Source organism: Sorex fumeus, unplaced genomic scaffold (assembly GCF_029834395.1).
Source record: "Sorex fumeus unplaced genomic scaffold, SorFum_2.1 ptg000122l, whole genome shotgun sequence".
NCBI lineage: Eukaryota > Metazoa > Chordata > Mammalia > Eulipotyphla > Soricidae > Sorex > Sorex fumeus.
In genome coordinates, this window is record NW_026606179.1 from 562,205 (window position 1) to 577,069 (window position 14,865).

Below are 14,865 nucleotides of genomic sequence, written 5' to 3' on the forward strand. Positions count from 1 at the left end.
GATTTAGTGTTTCACAACAAATCTAGAATATACAATTTGTTTGTGCCTTGACTTATTATATTCTATTCCTTGATAAGGAAAGAGTGATCCTAGGGGCCCAAGAACACACAGCAGGAATGTCAGGTGCACTACTATGTTCACTGCAGCACTGTTCACAGTAACCAGAATCTGTAAATAACCTGAGTGTCCAAGAACAAATGATTGGATTAAAAAAAAACTGCTACATCTACAAAATGGAATACTATGAGGCGTTAGGAAAATTGAAGTAATGAAAATTTGCTTATAAATGGGTGGACATGGAGACCATCATGCTGAGTGAAATAAGTCAGGAGAGAAACAGATATAGAAAGACTTCATTCATTCTGGGATAAGTATATATATGAGTTTCAAAGACGTATGGGTGTGTGGGACTTGAGCATTTGGTGGCCAAGAACTGTTTTCCCAGCCAGCCCACAACAACGAACGAATGAAGGATGAGAGGAATGGAGAAACAGGAAAACTGAGTTTCAGGCTGGTTGGTAGACAGTGTATTTCTCTTTCCTCCCCAGCAAAGTTCCATCTATCCCCCTAACAGCATAATAATTTCTCCTCCTTTCTATCTAGCGTAGTTTGATCTCTTCACTTGCTGCATAATAATTTCTCTCCCTTTCCCCATTGCAGTCGTAGTCATAATACCCTCCTTCCCCTCACAGCATAGTTATATAGAAATTATGAAGGGTGGGGGTACTCATAGCTGGGGTTGAACATTGTCATAACAACAAACAGATGTAAAACCACTCCTTCAGGAGAATTTCTAGTAGATTAACTCAAGGACAAAATCTCATCTGAGGGTTTAGCCCTCTAGATTACTAGAAAAATCTGCTCAAGGGCAGGATTCCATCTACGGAGTATTGCTTTCTCCTATCCTCAGCTAGTAATCCTTTTAAACAATCATAGTAAATTTACTTCTTCTAATATTTCTAGTCATTTTGTATGAACACAGTAAGAGTTATACTAAGCTCAAAGATTTGCTCTTCCTGGGGAAATCTTGCTATATATCCCAGATTACAGTCCTCAGGCCAGACTACAGTCCTAACCCCAGCAGGGTCCTTATTCAGTTACTTCTTTTTGGGTCATGACAGTTTGTTCTATGATCATGCTCTTAACTTATACTTTTTATGGTACTTAGCTTGTTCCTTTCTGATGCCAGGGTAGCATACAGCTTGCCCTGGGCCCATCCTTTTCCCTTGCTGGGACTCTCCTTTTGGATGTGTTAGGAAGTAAAGGCAACTGAGGTTTAAGACAGGTTAAATATGACAGATGCCTAGGAGTAAATACTATTTGGAGTCAATTAACTCCCATGTTACAAAAGCACAACATCAACTGTCTTTCTGTGTCTACACAAAAAGGACACTGCTAAACCATGCAAGTGACATAAAGAGAAAAGCAATATAGGATTATTAGTGCTTGATGGAATCGGGTGTGCCTCAAGGGCACCGTTGTGGGAGTAACTCAATGAACCTAAGCTCCCTGAGGGAGGACCACAGATAACCCTATGTTATCCAACATTTATATATATATATATATATGTACACACATATATGTATATGTGTATATATATATTCATTTCTCATAATTACCACACCATATTTGATGGGGTTCAGACAGTAGACAACAAATCATAGTGGGAAATATATATGTGTGTTTGTGTGTATATATACATATATATATGTGTGTGTATATATATATCTCTCTCTCTCGGAGAGCCGGGCAAGCTACCGAGCGTATCCCGCCCGCACAGCAGAGCCTGGCAAGCTACCCGTGGCGTATTTGATATGCCAAAACAGTAACAATAACAGGTCCCATTCCCCTAGCCCTGAAAGAGCTTCCAATACGGCAGAGAAAGACAAGTAAGGAGAGGCTGCTAAAAACTCAGGGCTGGGACGAATGGAGACGTTACTGGCGCCTGCTCGAGTAAATCGATGAACAACAGGATGATAGTGATGACAGTGACATACATATATATATATATATGTAGAGAGAGAGAGAGAGAGACTAATATCCAAGGCCAGGGAAAAGAGGGGCAGGAGGTATGGTAATGGTTGGAAGCTTGCCATAAGAGTGTCTGGGGGAGCAAAGGGCAGTTAGGATAGAGAAGGAACCAGTATGACAATAATAGATGGAAAGATCACTTTGGACAAGAGCTGAGTATTGGAAGTAGGTAAAAGGATATGCCTGATAACCTTCCAGTATCTATATTGCAAACCATAAGGACCAAAAGAGGAGGGAGAGGAAGTGGAGGGGGGGAAGAAAGAGAGAGACTGAGAGAGAGAGAGAGACAGAGACAGAGACAGAGAGAGAGACAGAGAGAGAGACAGAGACAGAGACAGAGGGAGAGACAGAGAGTCAAGCAGGGAAACTGGGGACACTGGTGTTGGGAAATGTATAGCAATCAAGGGACACGTGTTGGAAACATTAGATGGCTGAAACCAAATCATGAAAAACTTTGTCACTGTGTATCCCACTGTGATTCAATTAAAAAATAAGTTAAAAAATCTGGGGACACTGGGGCTGAGAAATATACACTGGTGGTGGGATGGGTATTGGAACACTGTATGACTAAAACCTAATCATGAACAGATTCAATATAAATAAATGAGTAAATAAATAAAATTTTTTAAAAGTAAGAAAAGACTCATCTGTGCCAATTCTTTTATCACTAAACTATCAAGAGTTCAAATAATGAATTGAAACTTAAGGATTTTTTTTTTTCTGCTCTACTGTCCTCCTCGAAGATTTGCTGGTTTGAACGGACAGCCTTCATATTAACTCTATCATCCTTCTTAAGTTGCTTGTCAAAGCAGTGGTTGTTTCAGTTTAGAAATACAAGACCAAATGTCATCCAAATTACATAACGGTAGCATGAATAACGTCATTTTCTCTAGACAGTTTAGAGCGAGACATCCAAGTACAAGGAAGAGTGTTAAAAAAAATAGCAGAAAGGTTAGAGATGCATGGAAACAGCTCTCAAAACAGCTGCACTCAAAATCTATATTTAAAAAACACAGAAGCATCTAAACCTTTGTAATTCTGGGATAGGATTTTAAATTTAACTATTCCACCTTGAAAATACAATCTGCATCTCAAATGGCTCATAAAAGGGAAAAAAATGAAGCAAGTCCTACCAGACCTTCGAGTCCCTTTTGTTGATGTGAATTATTAATGAGTATGTAAAGGGAGAAAGAAATCAAGCCCTCACTTTATCACATTACTCATAGTAGTGTACTCACTGCGAAGTGGGCTGCATGCTGGGAAAAATGAATTTTGTTTCTGTCCATTTTAATCACTGTCCAGTAAATATACTTAGCAGAGATGATTTTATATTTATATTAAATGAACACATAAAAATTTTGATTATGCAATGAGTATCTCAGAATTCTGACCCCAAATTCTAAAAAACGAAGGGCTGATTAAAAATGATGTATAGCGGGGAGGGAGGGGGGCAGGGGAAGAGATAGTACAGGGCATAGGGAACGTGCCTTGCACTTGAAATGTATACGACCTAGGTTCAATCCCGGGCACCCCATATGGTCCCCTGAGCCTCACCAGGAGCGATCCCTGAAAAAAGCCAGGAATAACCCCTGAGCACTGCCAGGTATAGCCCCAAAACAAAAACAAAAAAGTAAATAACAAATGACATATAGAGGCCAGACAGAGTACAGCAAGTCTTGCCTTGCACTCAGCCAACCAGAATTCAATCCCTGGTACCCTTTATGGTGCCCCGAGTCCTGCCACAAATGTTCCCTGAGCACATTCGGGTACATTCCCTGGCTCTCAAAAAAACTTCACATAAATAATGGTGTGTGGTTCTTAGTTAATTTTCCTTCAAAGTAAAATGATCATATGCCTGTTCCAGTGTGGGCCAGGATCTGCACACTCGTGGTTTGATTTCTCAGCCGCGTGGTTCTACATGTGAATCTCTTTTCAGGTATCCAAGTTGAAATGGGAAACTATTCGATGACAGAGTGAATTATAAGAATAATGACCATGTAAGCATTTGACAGATGATGAGGGAAGGAGGAAGGCTGATAACTCCAGATCGAGGGCCTGAAAATTTCCCCTTGTGTGGAGTGCTCCCATCGCCAAAAATATTACCTATGATAGGATAGTTTGAGAGCCCAGGATTCTAGTCAAACCTGTGTCACTTCTCAGACATCTTACTTGCTAAATTCCCCCTCTCTGAGTCTCTTTATCTTCTAACTTCTTGAGGAATTCTCTTCTCTTCTTTTTAATCCCGAGTATTCTTGAAGCAATAACCATTGCACCTCATCAATGAATGCATGCAGTTTGTTCCTTCCTTGTCAAGTCCCTCCTCTCACCCCAGTTCAAAAGCATCCTATTCTCTCAGAGAGAGGTGAGGTACCAGAGTCCAATAGCTCATCCCTTCACTCTGGCCAGGGTGACACTAAAAATAAAGTAAAAAGAAAACAGCAGTAGGGCGTTTGCCTTGCACGAAGCCAACATGGCCAACCCGATTTCGATTACTCCGCCCCTCTCGGGGAGCCCGGCAAGCTACCGAGAGTATCTCGCCCACACGGCAGAGCCTGGCAAGCTCCCCGTGATGTATTCAATATGCCAAACACAGTAACAACAAAAGTCTCCAATGGAGACGTTACTGGGCCCGCTCGAGCAAATCGATGAACAACGGGAGGACAGTGACAGTGACAATTCATTTTTCAATTAAATTAAGGTTTCTAGTCATACATACTTAGAGAATTCAGGACGTCCCTATCTCCTTCCCCAACCTAATTTGAAACTCAAGAGAGTGCTGAGTTTCAGTCTCAGGCCAGAGTTAAAGGAGCAGAGATAGAAAAGAAGCCCACCAAAGTGAGAAAGCAACATGTCCAAATGGTGTGAAACAGGTTGGCAGTCAACTTGCTTCAGAGCCCTAACTCACCCTGGTGGCTCATACCAGGTGATCTGAACTCTTGGATAGGCCATGACGCTTACAGTGTGACTTCAAATTTTGACTTTACTGCTGATAAATGGAAGAAATTTTATTCTAAAACCCCAGCTTTCTACTTCTTTGTAAATGCGCACCCCCCCGCCCCCGCAGGCAATAGACATAATCACATGGCAAGGTAAGCTCCTTGCATGCAGCTGACCAGCGTTTGATCCCTGGCACCACAAAAGGTCCCCCAAGCCCCACTAGGAATGATCCATGAGCACAAAGCCAGGAGTAAATCCTGAACATTGGTGGGTATGACCCCCAACCCCTGGAGGAAAAGTTCACTAGAAAATCAAGACCACAGATTAATTATCCATACATCTATGGGATTATCACAGTACTCTCAGTCCTATTCCATTGGTCAATAATTCTCTTTATTCTAAGCCCTGGGTTTTGATTACCATAGCTTTATAGTACAACTTAAATTGGAATATGCTACAACTCCCTTTTCCTTTCTAGAACTGCCCTCCCCGTCCCCCCTCCTCTCCTCCTTCTCTTCTTCTTTTTGGGTCACACCCCGCGATGTCCAGGGGTTATTCCTGGTTCTTCACACAGGAGTTATTCCTGGAGGTGCTCGGGGAACCATACGGGATGCCAGGAATTGAACCTGGGTAGGCTGCCTGCAAGGAAAACCTGATGCACTACCGCTCCAGCCCCAAGAATCTCTCTTAAGGAACTTTCTCCTTTGTTTCTTATCCTGTATTTATACTTTCTTCCTTACCTTTTATTTTATCTGATTATAGAATCAACTCTTTAATAGCAAATATAAAGTCTTTTATTATTACAACTTTTCACTGGTTCTATCATAATGCCTTGCACAGAAAAGGGATTTGATTAATGTACATTAAATAAGTATCCACCATGCGTGATTTTTTTCAGTCTTTACATCCTACTTAAAGAAACAATGAACTGGAGAAATATAATTCTTCCCTGTTTTCTAATAAACACAAAGCATTACTCACTTGACTTTCTCCAAGTCTCAGTATTGTTATTACTTCCCCCTCTCTGTTATTGCTATGGTTGTGATGACAATGGGGTGGGGGAGGAATCACATACTTGATTGTGAGAGAGAGTGCACACTCTGCCTCACTGCTGGGAGAATCACACTCACTGTGTGGTGCTGGTGCCAGGGATGCACAACCTCGTGTTTATGAGGCAGGCTCTCTGTCAACTGTGCCATTCCTGGGCCATCTCCATGTCATCATGCAAGAGGGCCCTCACACATTAGGGTCATTTTTCTCCTAACTTTTATCTGAAAGGATATACAACTTTCTGCCTTTATCCTCTGAAAAGAAATCAGATTTATGGTTATTTCCTTACAAATACACACCAAAGAAAACATCTCAAAACTGATTTTACATTTATTAAAAGCAGGTACAATCACAGACAAAAGCCATGCAACCAATCTCCTGTGTTTCTGCACTTTAACTCAGAAACTGCAGATATTATAAAATTTATCTTAAATAAGCAATTCATGAAATACAAAGTAGATTTACATTAATATATATGCACATATGTACAAATATGTAAATGTTTAAGAGATCATCAACTGATTTAATCCATCACCAACAAGAGCAATGCAATATAACTTTAATTTCCAAAGAACCCTAACATCCTAATATATTTTAAATGACATTTGGGATGGCAATAATCATAAGTTCTTAATCACTTGTGGCAATTAAAAGCCAAGTTAGTATTTATAAACCAAACGCTGCCTCCCAACACAGAGTTTTATTTTTTTGTTTTTTGTTTGTTTTGAGTTTTTTTTTTTTTTTTTTTGGTGGGGGGATGCGGTTGGACCATATCAAATGGTACTCTAGACTTACTCCTGGCTCTGTGCTCAAGGATCACTCTTGGCTCCCTGAGCATCACCAGGTTGGGCGGGAACTCTTCCCCCTCCAAACACACACACACACACACACACAAAAGATGAGGTCAGAGAGATGTACAATGGGTAGGGCACTTGCTCTGCACACAGTCAACCTGTATTCAATTCCCCACATCCCACATGGTCCCCTGAGAAGTAATTTCTGAAGGAGTAATTTCTGAGTGCAAAGCCAAGAGTAACCCCTGCGAACCAGCAAGTGTGGTCTAAAAATAAACAAAATAAAGAACTGAACCTAGCACAGGCACACAGAAAGGAGATAATAGGTAGCACTGCGGTTATTATTTCTGTGCTACCACAGAAAGATATGGCTCTTCTCACTCACGCTAGTGAGACTCACTGAGAACAAAACAGGTACTAAATATTCCCATATTTCAAAACGAGATGTTTAACTCTGGTTAAAAACTGACTGATGAAGGGCTGAAGTGATACCAAGTGGGTAGGGTGCTTACCCTGCACAAGGCTAACCCAGGTTCTAGCTACAGTAAACCCCACATGGTCCCCAGGGCTCTGCCAAAAGTGATCCCTGAGCAGAGCCAAGAGTAAGCCCTCAGTACTGTTGAACGTGGCCCCAAAAGTAAAACACAAACAAAACCACAACTGATCGATGACAATCCCCCCACCCCTCCTTGGCCTAATTCACTTCCAGAGGTTGAAATTCTCCACAAAAGCTCTTCAGAAAAAGTTGTGGGATGGGTCGGAGTGAGAGTACAGCGGGTTGTGAGCTTGTCTTGCACACAGCCAATCCCTGGCATCTCATATGGTTCCCTGAGTACTGCCTGGAGTGATTCCTGACTGAAGAGTCAGGAATAAAAACCTGAGCATCACTGGGTGTGGCCCCAAGATTTAAAAAAAAAAAAAGTTGTGGGATTTCTACCATCCTCGTGTGTGTGTGTGTGTGTGTGTGTGTGTATTGGGGTGGGGGTCCTGAGAGTGTAACCCATCTACTTTGAAAACTGTGGGTTCTAGAGATGGTTTTGGCCCTTGTCTGTGAGCCCACCCCCATCCCATCACACCTCACTGAGCAGTGAGGTCGGAGGAGCAGCCAGGGCTGCCTGGATCTGGAAGTGAGCAGTCATTCCCACAAGGGCAGACAGGCCCTTCCCCAATGCCGGCCTCCCCAGCTGTGGCAGGCCCAAGCTGGCGAAGGGAAGATTTATTTTTTTAATCAAATTCAAAGGGGCCATTCTAAGTACTGAAATGAGATGTCTCTTAGAATTTAAAGTGATAGAAAAAGTTACAGAATATTTATTACATATTAAAGGGCATGTGGATTTTTATAGGAGATCTATTCCCATCCAGAGAAAATAAAAGAAAGAATCCATAGAATGAGCTCAAAAAGAAAACTGGGAGATGTTTAGCCCTTTCAATACAGTGGCTACATTATGTGTTTTATAGCTGCACAGGAGTATTGACAAGTGAGGAATGCTTCTATAAAGATTAATGAAATATAGGAATTAACTCAAATAGCAAGCTGGATAAACAATGTCTAATCAAATCTGTCATTTCAATACAGAATAAAATTTCTGGAAACAGAAAAGCTGCTATCTTTTGACCCTTGTGCTTTTCCACTTATTTTCAATGAGAAATGGCAGCTAAGTGACAGTTCCATGAAGGATTGTACCTATTCTTCCCAAAAGAATGAAATGAAGAGGAAGTCTAAGTTGTCAGAAAGGGATGAAAAGGGGGACAATCACATGATCCAAAACTGCTGATCTCAAGAGAGCCAACTCCACAGGCAGGCTCCCCCACCCCCTACCCTGTTAAGCTCTGAAATGGAACTTAAAGGTATAAAGTAACTTTTCTTCCCTTAAAAGAATTTGGATTCAACTTGAAACAGCGATAAGAGTTAAATGTACAGTAGTATAAAGGCAGAGAAGACTACACAACTGAATACAGCCAAAGATCTATCTAGTCAAGAAACCTTTTAAAAGGCTACAGTGAAGTAGAGTGAAGCCAGTTTATGATTCAAACACTGAGGTGTGAGTCAATCAGTTAAATTCAGGAGCATGTAGATACTGACGTCCTATGTTGTCTTACTTCAGTTTAGAAATTCATTCCATTTAAGATCAGTATTTCTCATAGAAAAATAATTATCTACTACTTTAAATTACTGTAGCAAATAAACTGATCTTTGTAATGAAAAGTGATTGCGGGTCAGAATGATAGTACACCCAGAAAGTGGGTAAGGCTTTGCACACAGCTGACCTGGATTCGATTCCCAGCATCCCATATGGTCCACTGAGTCCTCCAGGAGTGATTCCTGAGTGCAGAGTCAAGAGTAATCCCTGAACATGGCCAGGTGTGACCCAAAACAAAACAAAACAAAACAACTGGCATACAATCCCAGGGTGTAATTCTCCTCTAGAGTGTACTGACCCCCACAGCTTATGGCACGAGTTCTAAACAAACCAATCTCATCCTAGCACTAGCAAGCTACGGCCACAGAACATGCTGTACATGGTCATAACAAGGTTCAGACTCACTTTCAGCAAATAGGCCCTCACTTCAAGTTCTCTGCTGTTACCATAACACAACTAGTAGGACCACTTCTGTCAGTGTGATACAATGAAACGTTAAGTCAAAATTTTAATTCTGTCCTCCTAATGTTTCAGTAATTGATTACAGTATAAATCAAAGCAATCAAATTTATTTTGGGTTATGCAATCACAGAACTGATTACTTGGAAAAAAATAAAACCAACCCGTGTGTGTGTGTGTGTGTGTATGTGTGTGTGTGCGCGCACGCGCACACAGACATGCACACAGTACATGCACGTCATACAAGTTTCCCATCTGGAAGCCATGATTTAACAGAATAATCACAAAATACATTCTTATAATGAATAGTGCACTGATAATCTTGCAAAACTTAAATAAGAAATTGCAACATAAAACTTAAGTTCAACCAAGTCTTTCACTGTAAGATTAATTTTTTCAGGTAACTTTTGCAAACAACATAGATAGCAGGAATGAAAGCTACAGCTCATTTCCCACTGTTAAGTTGAAGTTCATAAGTTTCTCAAAGGGAATAACCAACAATTCTGCAAACTGAACTAGAGCTGGTTTAAAGTAACTAAATAAGGAGACATTTTTCATTCACCTATGATTCATTTTTATAATTATCACTGCCTTGCTCCTGGCCAACCCAGGTTCAATTCTTCAGTCCCTCTCAGGGACCCCAGCAAGCAGAGTATCCCACCCGCACATCAGAGCCTGGCAAGCTCCCTGTGGCATATTCAATATGCCAAACACAGTAACAAGTCTCACAATGGAGACGTTACTGGTGCCCACTCAAGCAAATCGATGAACAACGGGAGGACAGTGCTACAGTGCTATCATCTACTTTAAAATAATCTACTTCAAACACGATTCTCCTACCTGCCCAACCCCTCCAGTTAAAGAAGGTACAGATTACGCAGGAATCAAAGCAAAGCCTAGGAGGGCCAGAGAGAGACAAAGAGAGTACAGTGGGTAGGACACTTGGTTTCCCCCAAGCACTGCCATGAGTGATCCCTGAGCACTGAGCCAGGAGTAAACTCTGAGCACTGCCAGGTGTGGGACAAAAACCAAAACCAAACCAAAACAAACAAAAAAAGTCTGGGAGAAACAAAACTTTAGAGATGTGATTCTTCCCTCCAAGCAAATGATGTCACTGGGACCATAAAGATGACTTCCTCTTTCACCTACTTCCTTTCTGAAGTCTGAAAACTAAACCCCCAGAAGAACTTTCATCTATAAATTCTGGTGAAACTCCCAGGGGAAACTATAAGACATTTCCATGAGATATTGAAAGTGACTTTTAAGTAAATGTGCCAGAACTTAATGCAGACAAACAGATGTTGCCTCCTTCAAAGTCATTATCCTGGAAATGACGTACTCATTCCAATGATGCTATTATGAGCCCTTTGGAATTTGCTTCAGGGCTCAGAATTTTCCACACCCTTAAGGATAACAAGTATTTGTTTTTCAGGCTGTATTTAGCAATAGTCTATAGCTCTCAGAGTAGCTAAGCTTTTCTTTGGACAACTTGACCGACCTTCGAAGTTCAGGGTCATACTCCTTCCTAATGATCAGTATACTCCCAACAGGGAGCTTTTGCACTACAATGTAATTTACTTCTCATCCTGTCTCTGGCCAAACTGTAAACTTCATAGGAGGAAAGAATTTAACTGACTCTTATTACACCCATACTGCTTAGAAAATTATAGGCATCCAAGAAACAATGAATGACATGATTTACTCTAATACAAAATGGTTTGGAGCAGTGTATGTACCTTCTCTATTTACACTCCTGTCCTACTCAAAAGACTTCAACACCTCTCTGTGATCACACATTAACAGTGAGTGACTCATTACTTACTTGTCTGTGAAGGAAAGTAATTGGACTGAATGATTTTCATTACTTGAGTACAGAGAAAAAGCAGATAGCATGATTAGCTCTTCACGGACAGAACTTTTTTCTAACTTTTCACTCCCAAATGTGCAGATTTCTTACCCAGTTGTAGTATCTTTACAGTGTCTTCAGAGGCCTTCAACACCAGTTTGAAATGACGATAAAGAGGGTAGCACAAAACTCTTCTTCCGAAGGACACCAGGATCTCCTGAACATTAGCCCAAGTCTGTGAAGTATCATGTAGGTAAGTAACCATCACCATATTTTCACAAACAGAAGCCAACAACAACAAAATGTGAAAATATTTTCAATGAAAAAATGAGAGAAGATACTTTTTTTCATGAAGCCACGTAGAGCGTAAAAATAAAACCATGAAATACGACTATTTTTTTGTTGTTACCTGTGGGGATCAAACCCAGCAGTACTAGGAGACCAGAGTCACTCCCAAGTGTTGTCTGGGATTACCAAAGACACTCTGGGCAATGCTAGACAGTAGGGGCATTACATACCAGGGATCAAACCCAGGGCCCTCACCCATGTAAATGAAAGCTCTACCACTTCAGGCATATCCCCAGCCCCCAAATGAGACTTTTTTTTAAAAAAAAATATGTAACTATAATTTATAATTTCTCATGCTGTATCAACATGTCACAAAATGCTCTTTAAAATTACAGATGCGGCAGGGAAGTTTTTTTTAAAGTCTTTTAAGATTTACAAATATGGATCTAAAACACATGACTAACAAAATACAGATGCACATGAAAGGCATTTCTAAAAGATATCTATTTCAAGATTTAGTTTTTAGGACTGTTCAAGATAGTCTAGATGAAAGTTGTAGAACTCTTTAGTGAAATATGTTCATCAGATTTTTTTCTTTTCCTTTTCATTATTTTTGGCTTTGGGCATTAGCGATCCACAGTCCTTACTTGAATTATTTGCTCTTACTTACCAAAGAGAAAACTACTGATTTCCTCATGGGGAGGTATTTGTTTTGAATCATATAAATTATTACCATTAGTTCTGAAAATCCAAATTAAGTCTAAAGAGTTATACTTCTCCAAGTCCAGTATGCATATGACTTCCTGGAGTGTGGATTCAGTGGGTCATAACTGAATGTCTTTCTTCTGACTCCCAACTAAGAGCCCTCGCCAAGCTGTTGGTCCATGAACCATTCTTGGAGAAGACAGATTTTTCAGGTCAAGTAACTATTTGAGTTCCTGGTTACCTCTTAAATACTTAGAACAAAGTGATGCCATGAACAGCATAAAATGTACTCTTATCTAGGAATTAAACTGGGGGTGGAGAGTAAAAGGAGAATTAGTTTCTTTAACTTTTAACTCAAGTATTAACTGTTTAAGTCAAGATTTTAAAGTAATTTCTAATTCTTATCTTATTATAGAATAATAGGTTGTTCCAAAATGATAAACTGTTGGAGTCAGAGAGATAGCAGAGCAGGTAGGGCATTTGCCTTACACACGGTCGACCCACATTAGATCCCTGGTACCCCATATGGTCCCCCAAGCACCACCAGGAGTGATTCCTGAGTGTTCCACCAGGTGTAACACAAAAACAAATAAACAAAAAAGATAAGATACCTTTTTTTAATATATATTTTTGATAAGGCTAAAACAACTATTTTCTAGAAAAGACTTTTTAAATTATGATTATATTAAAACAGCAGATATAGCACTGTAGCACTGTCTTCCCATTGTTCATCGATTTGCTCAAGGAGACACCAATAACGTCTCCATTGTGAGACTTGTTGTTACTGTTTTTGTCATATCAAATATGCCATGAGGAGCTTGCCAGGCTCTGCAGTACAAGAGGTAGCTTGCCGGGCTTTCTGAGAGGGACGGAGGAATCGAACCCGGGTCAGCCACGTGCAAGGCAAACGCCCTACCAGCTGTGCTACAGAATAGAATTAACAATCTCCCATGTAATCCAGCAGATATAATCACACTAATTGTGGGAACCAGGAAGTTCTATAAGCTATGAGCTAAGCTGCCTCATCTGTAATAAGTTAGCACTGGTGCTAAAGCGGCAGTGAGGTTTTCCATCGTTGTTATGAACCCCGATGCATGCCAACTTACAAACATATTTTGAATACTACCCCGCATTCTCCCCCAAAACATTGTGTCCAAAATATGTTCTCCATCTCTGAAGTCCCAAAACCTCCTATCCAGCTCAATCTGATATTATATATTAGAGAGAAAGAGTAATCAACAAAAATCAGTCCTATTTGAAAGATCTACAATAAAATTTCCACTGCCAGAGAAAGCTCAAAAGACTGAGGGCTAAGCTTCATATGTGGGAGGCTTAAGTTCAATCCTCAGCATCTCATGGTCCCCAACACTGCTGAGAGTGACCCCCAAGTACAGAGCCAGAAGCATCGCTGGGTTGTGGCCCCCAAAACAAAAAAACTCAAATAAAATGTCAAGAAATTTCTTCACCCAGAATGAACCAGTAATAACACACAAAAAATAACTTTCTAAACAACAAACAACTAAACAACTGAAACTAGAGATCATACCTCAAACCAGCACAGTGTTGCACTCAGTTTTCTGATATTCCACGCAGACTCAACCTGCATGTGTTTTGGAGAAAAGAATATGTTCACATTAGTTACAACTATCACTGTCATCACTGTCATCCCGTTGTTCATCAATTTACTCGAGCGGGTGCCGATAACGTCTACATTCGTCCTAGCCCGGAGATTTTAGCAGTCTCTCCTTTCCCAATGCTGCCGTATTGGAGGCTCTTTCGGGGTCAGGGGAATGAGGCTCATTATTGTTACTGTTTTTGGCATATCAAATATGCCACGAGTAGCTTGCCACGCTCTGCTGTGAATTTACAGCTAAATAACCTTAAGTTATTTACAACTAAATAACTTTAAATAAAGTTATTTTCAACTAAAGCAAATATATCTATGTATTAAAATTAGTTTCTGAGTAGTACTGACAAAAATAAGAACTTGAAAGGTCTAGAACTGTGGGGAGAGGCACTGCTCTGCTAACGCAGAGGTTATCAAAGTCAAGTTTCTGTCTACTTTTCTTAGTTTTATAAAGTAGACTTTTTTCACAGATAAGAGTACCAGAACAGAGCAAATAAGCAGGGGCTTTGAAATTAAAGATCCAAGCAAAGTGATGCTTGCTCAATTTCTGTCTGCAATGCCTCCCAAACATTCTATAAATAAATCACCAAAGAACACAAAGATAATGCTCAAGTGCTGGATGTGACACATAAAAAGTTGCTCAAAAATCTGGTCTTTGAGAATGTTGGTAAGAATAAATGCATTCTATAGGGCTAGAGACACAGTACAGCAAGTAACGCACTTGTCTTGCATCAGCAGACCCAAGTTCAATCCTGACTACTCCATATGATCCCCTAAGTCCTACCAGGAATGATCTCTGATCACAGAGTCAGAAGTAAACCCTGAGCACAGCCAAGTGTGGTGGTTTGGGGCTGGAGCGATAACACAGCGGGTAGGGCGTTTGCCTTGCACGCAGCCAACATGGTCGACCCAGGTTTAATTCCCAGCATCCCATATGGTCCCCTGAGCACCACCAGGAGTAATTCCTGAGTGCATGAGCCAGGAGTA

The 14,865-nt window shown here is 40.6% G+C and overlaps 1 protein-coding gene across 1 annotated transcript in view; it reads right to left on the reverse strand.

The window, feature by feature from the left end:
* The window catches only part of SHQ1 (SHQ1, H/ACA ribonucleoprotein assembly factor), a 133,311-nt gene that overhangs the window by 70,739 nt on the left and 47,707 nt on the right, over positions 1 to 14,865 (reverse strand). The window contains exons 8-9 of the mRNA XM_056137152.1: positions 13,798 to 13,851; positions 11,370 to 11,493 (exon numbers count right to left, since the gene is read on the reverse strand). Of these exons, the coding sequence (XP_055993127.1) occupies positions 11,370 to 11,493; positions 13,798 to 13,851 (178 nt within the window). The remainder of the gene's footprint in view (positions 1 to 11,369; positions 11,494 to 13,797; positions 13,852 to 14,865) is intronic.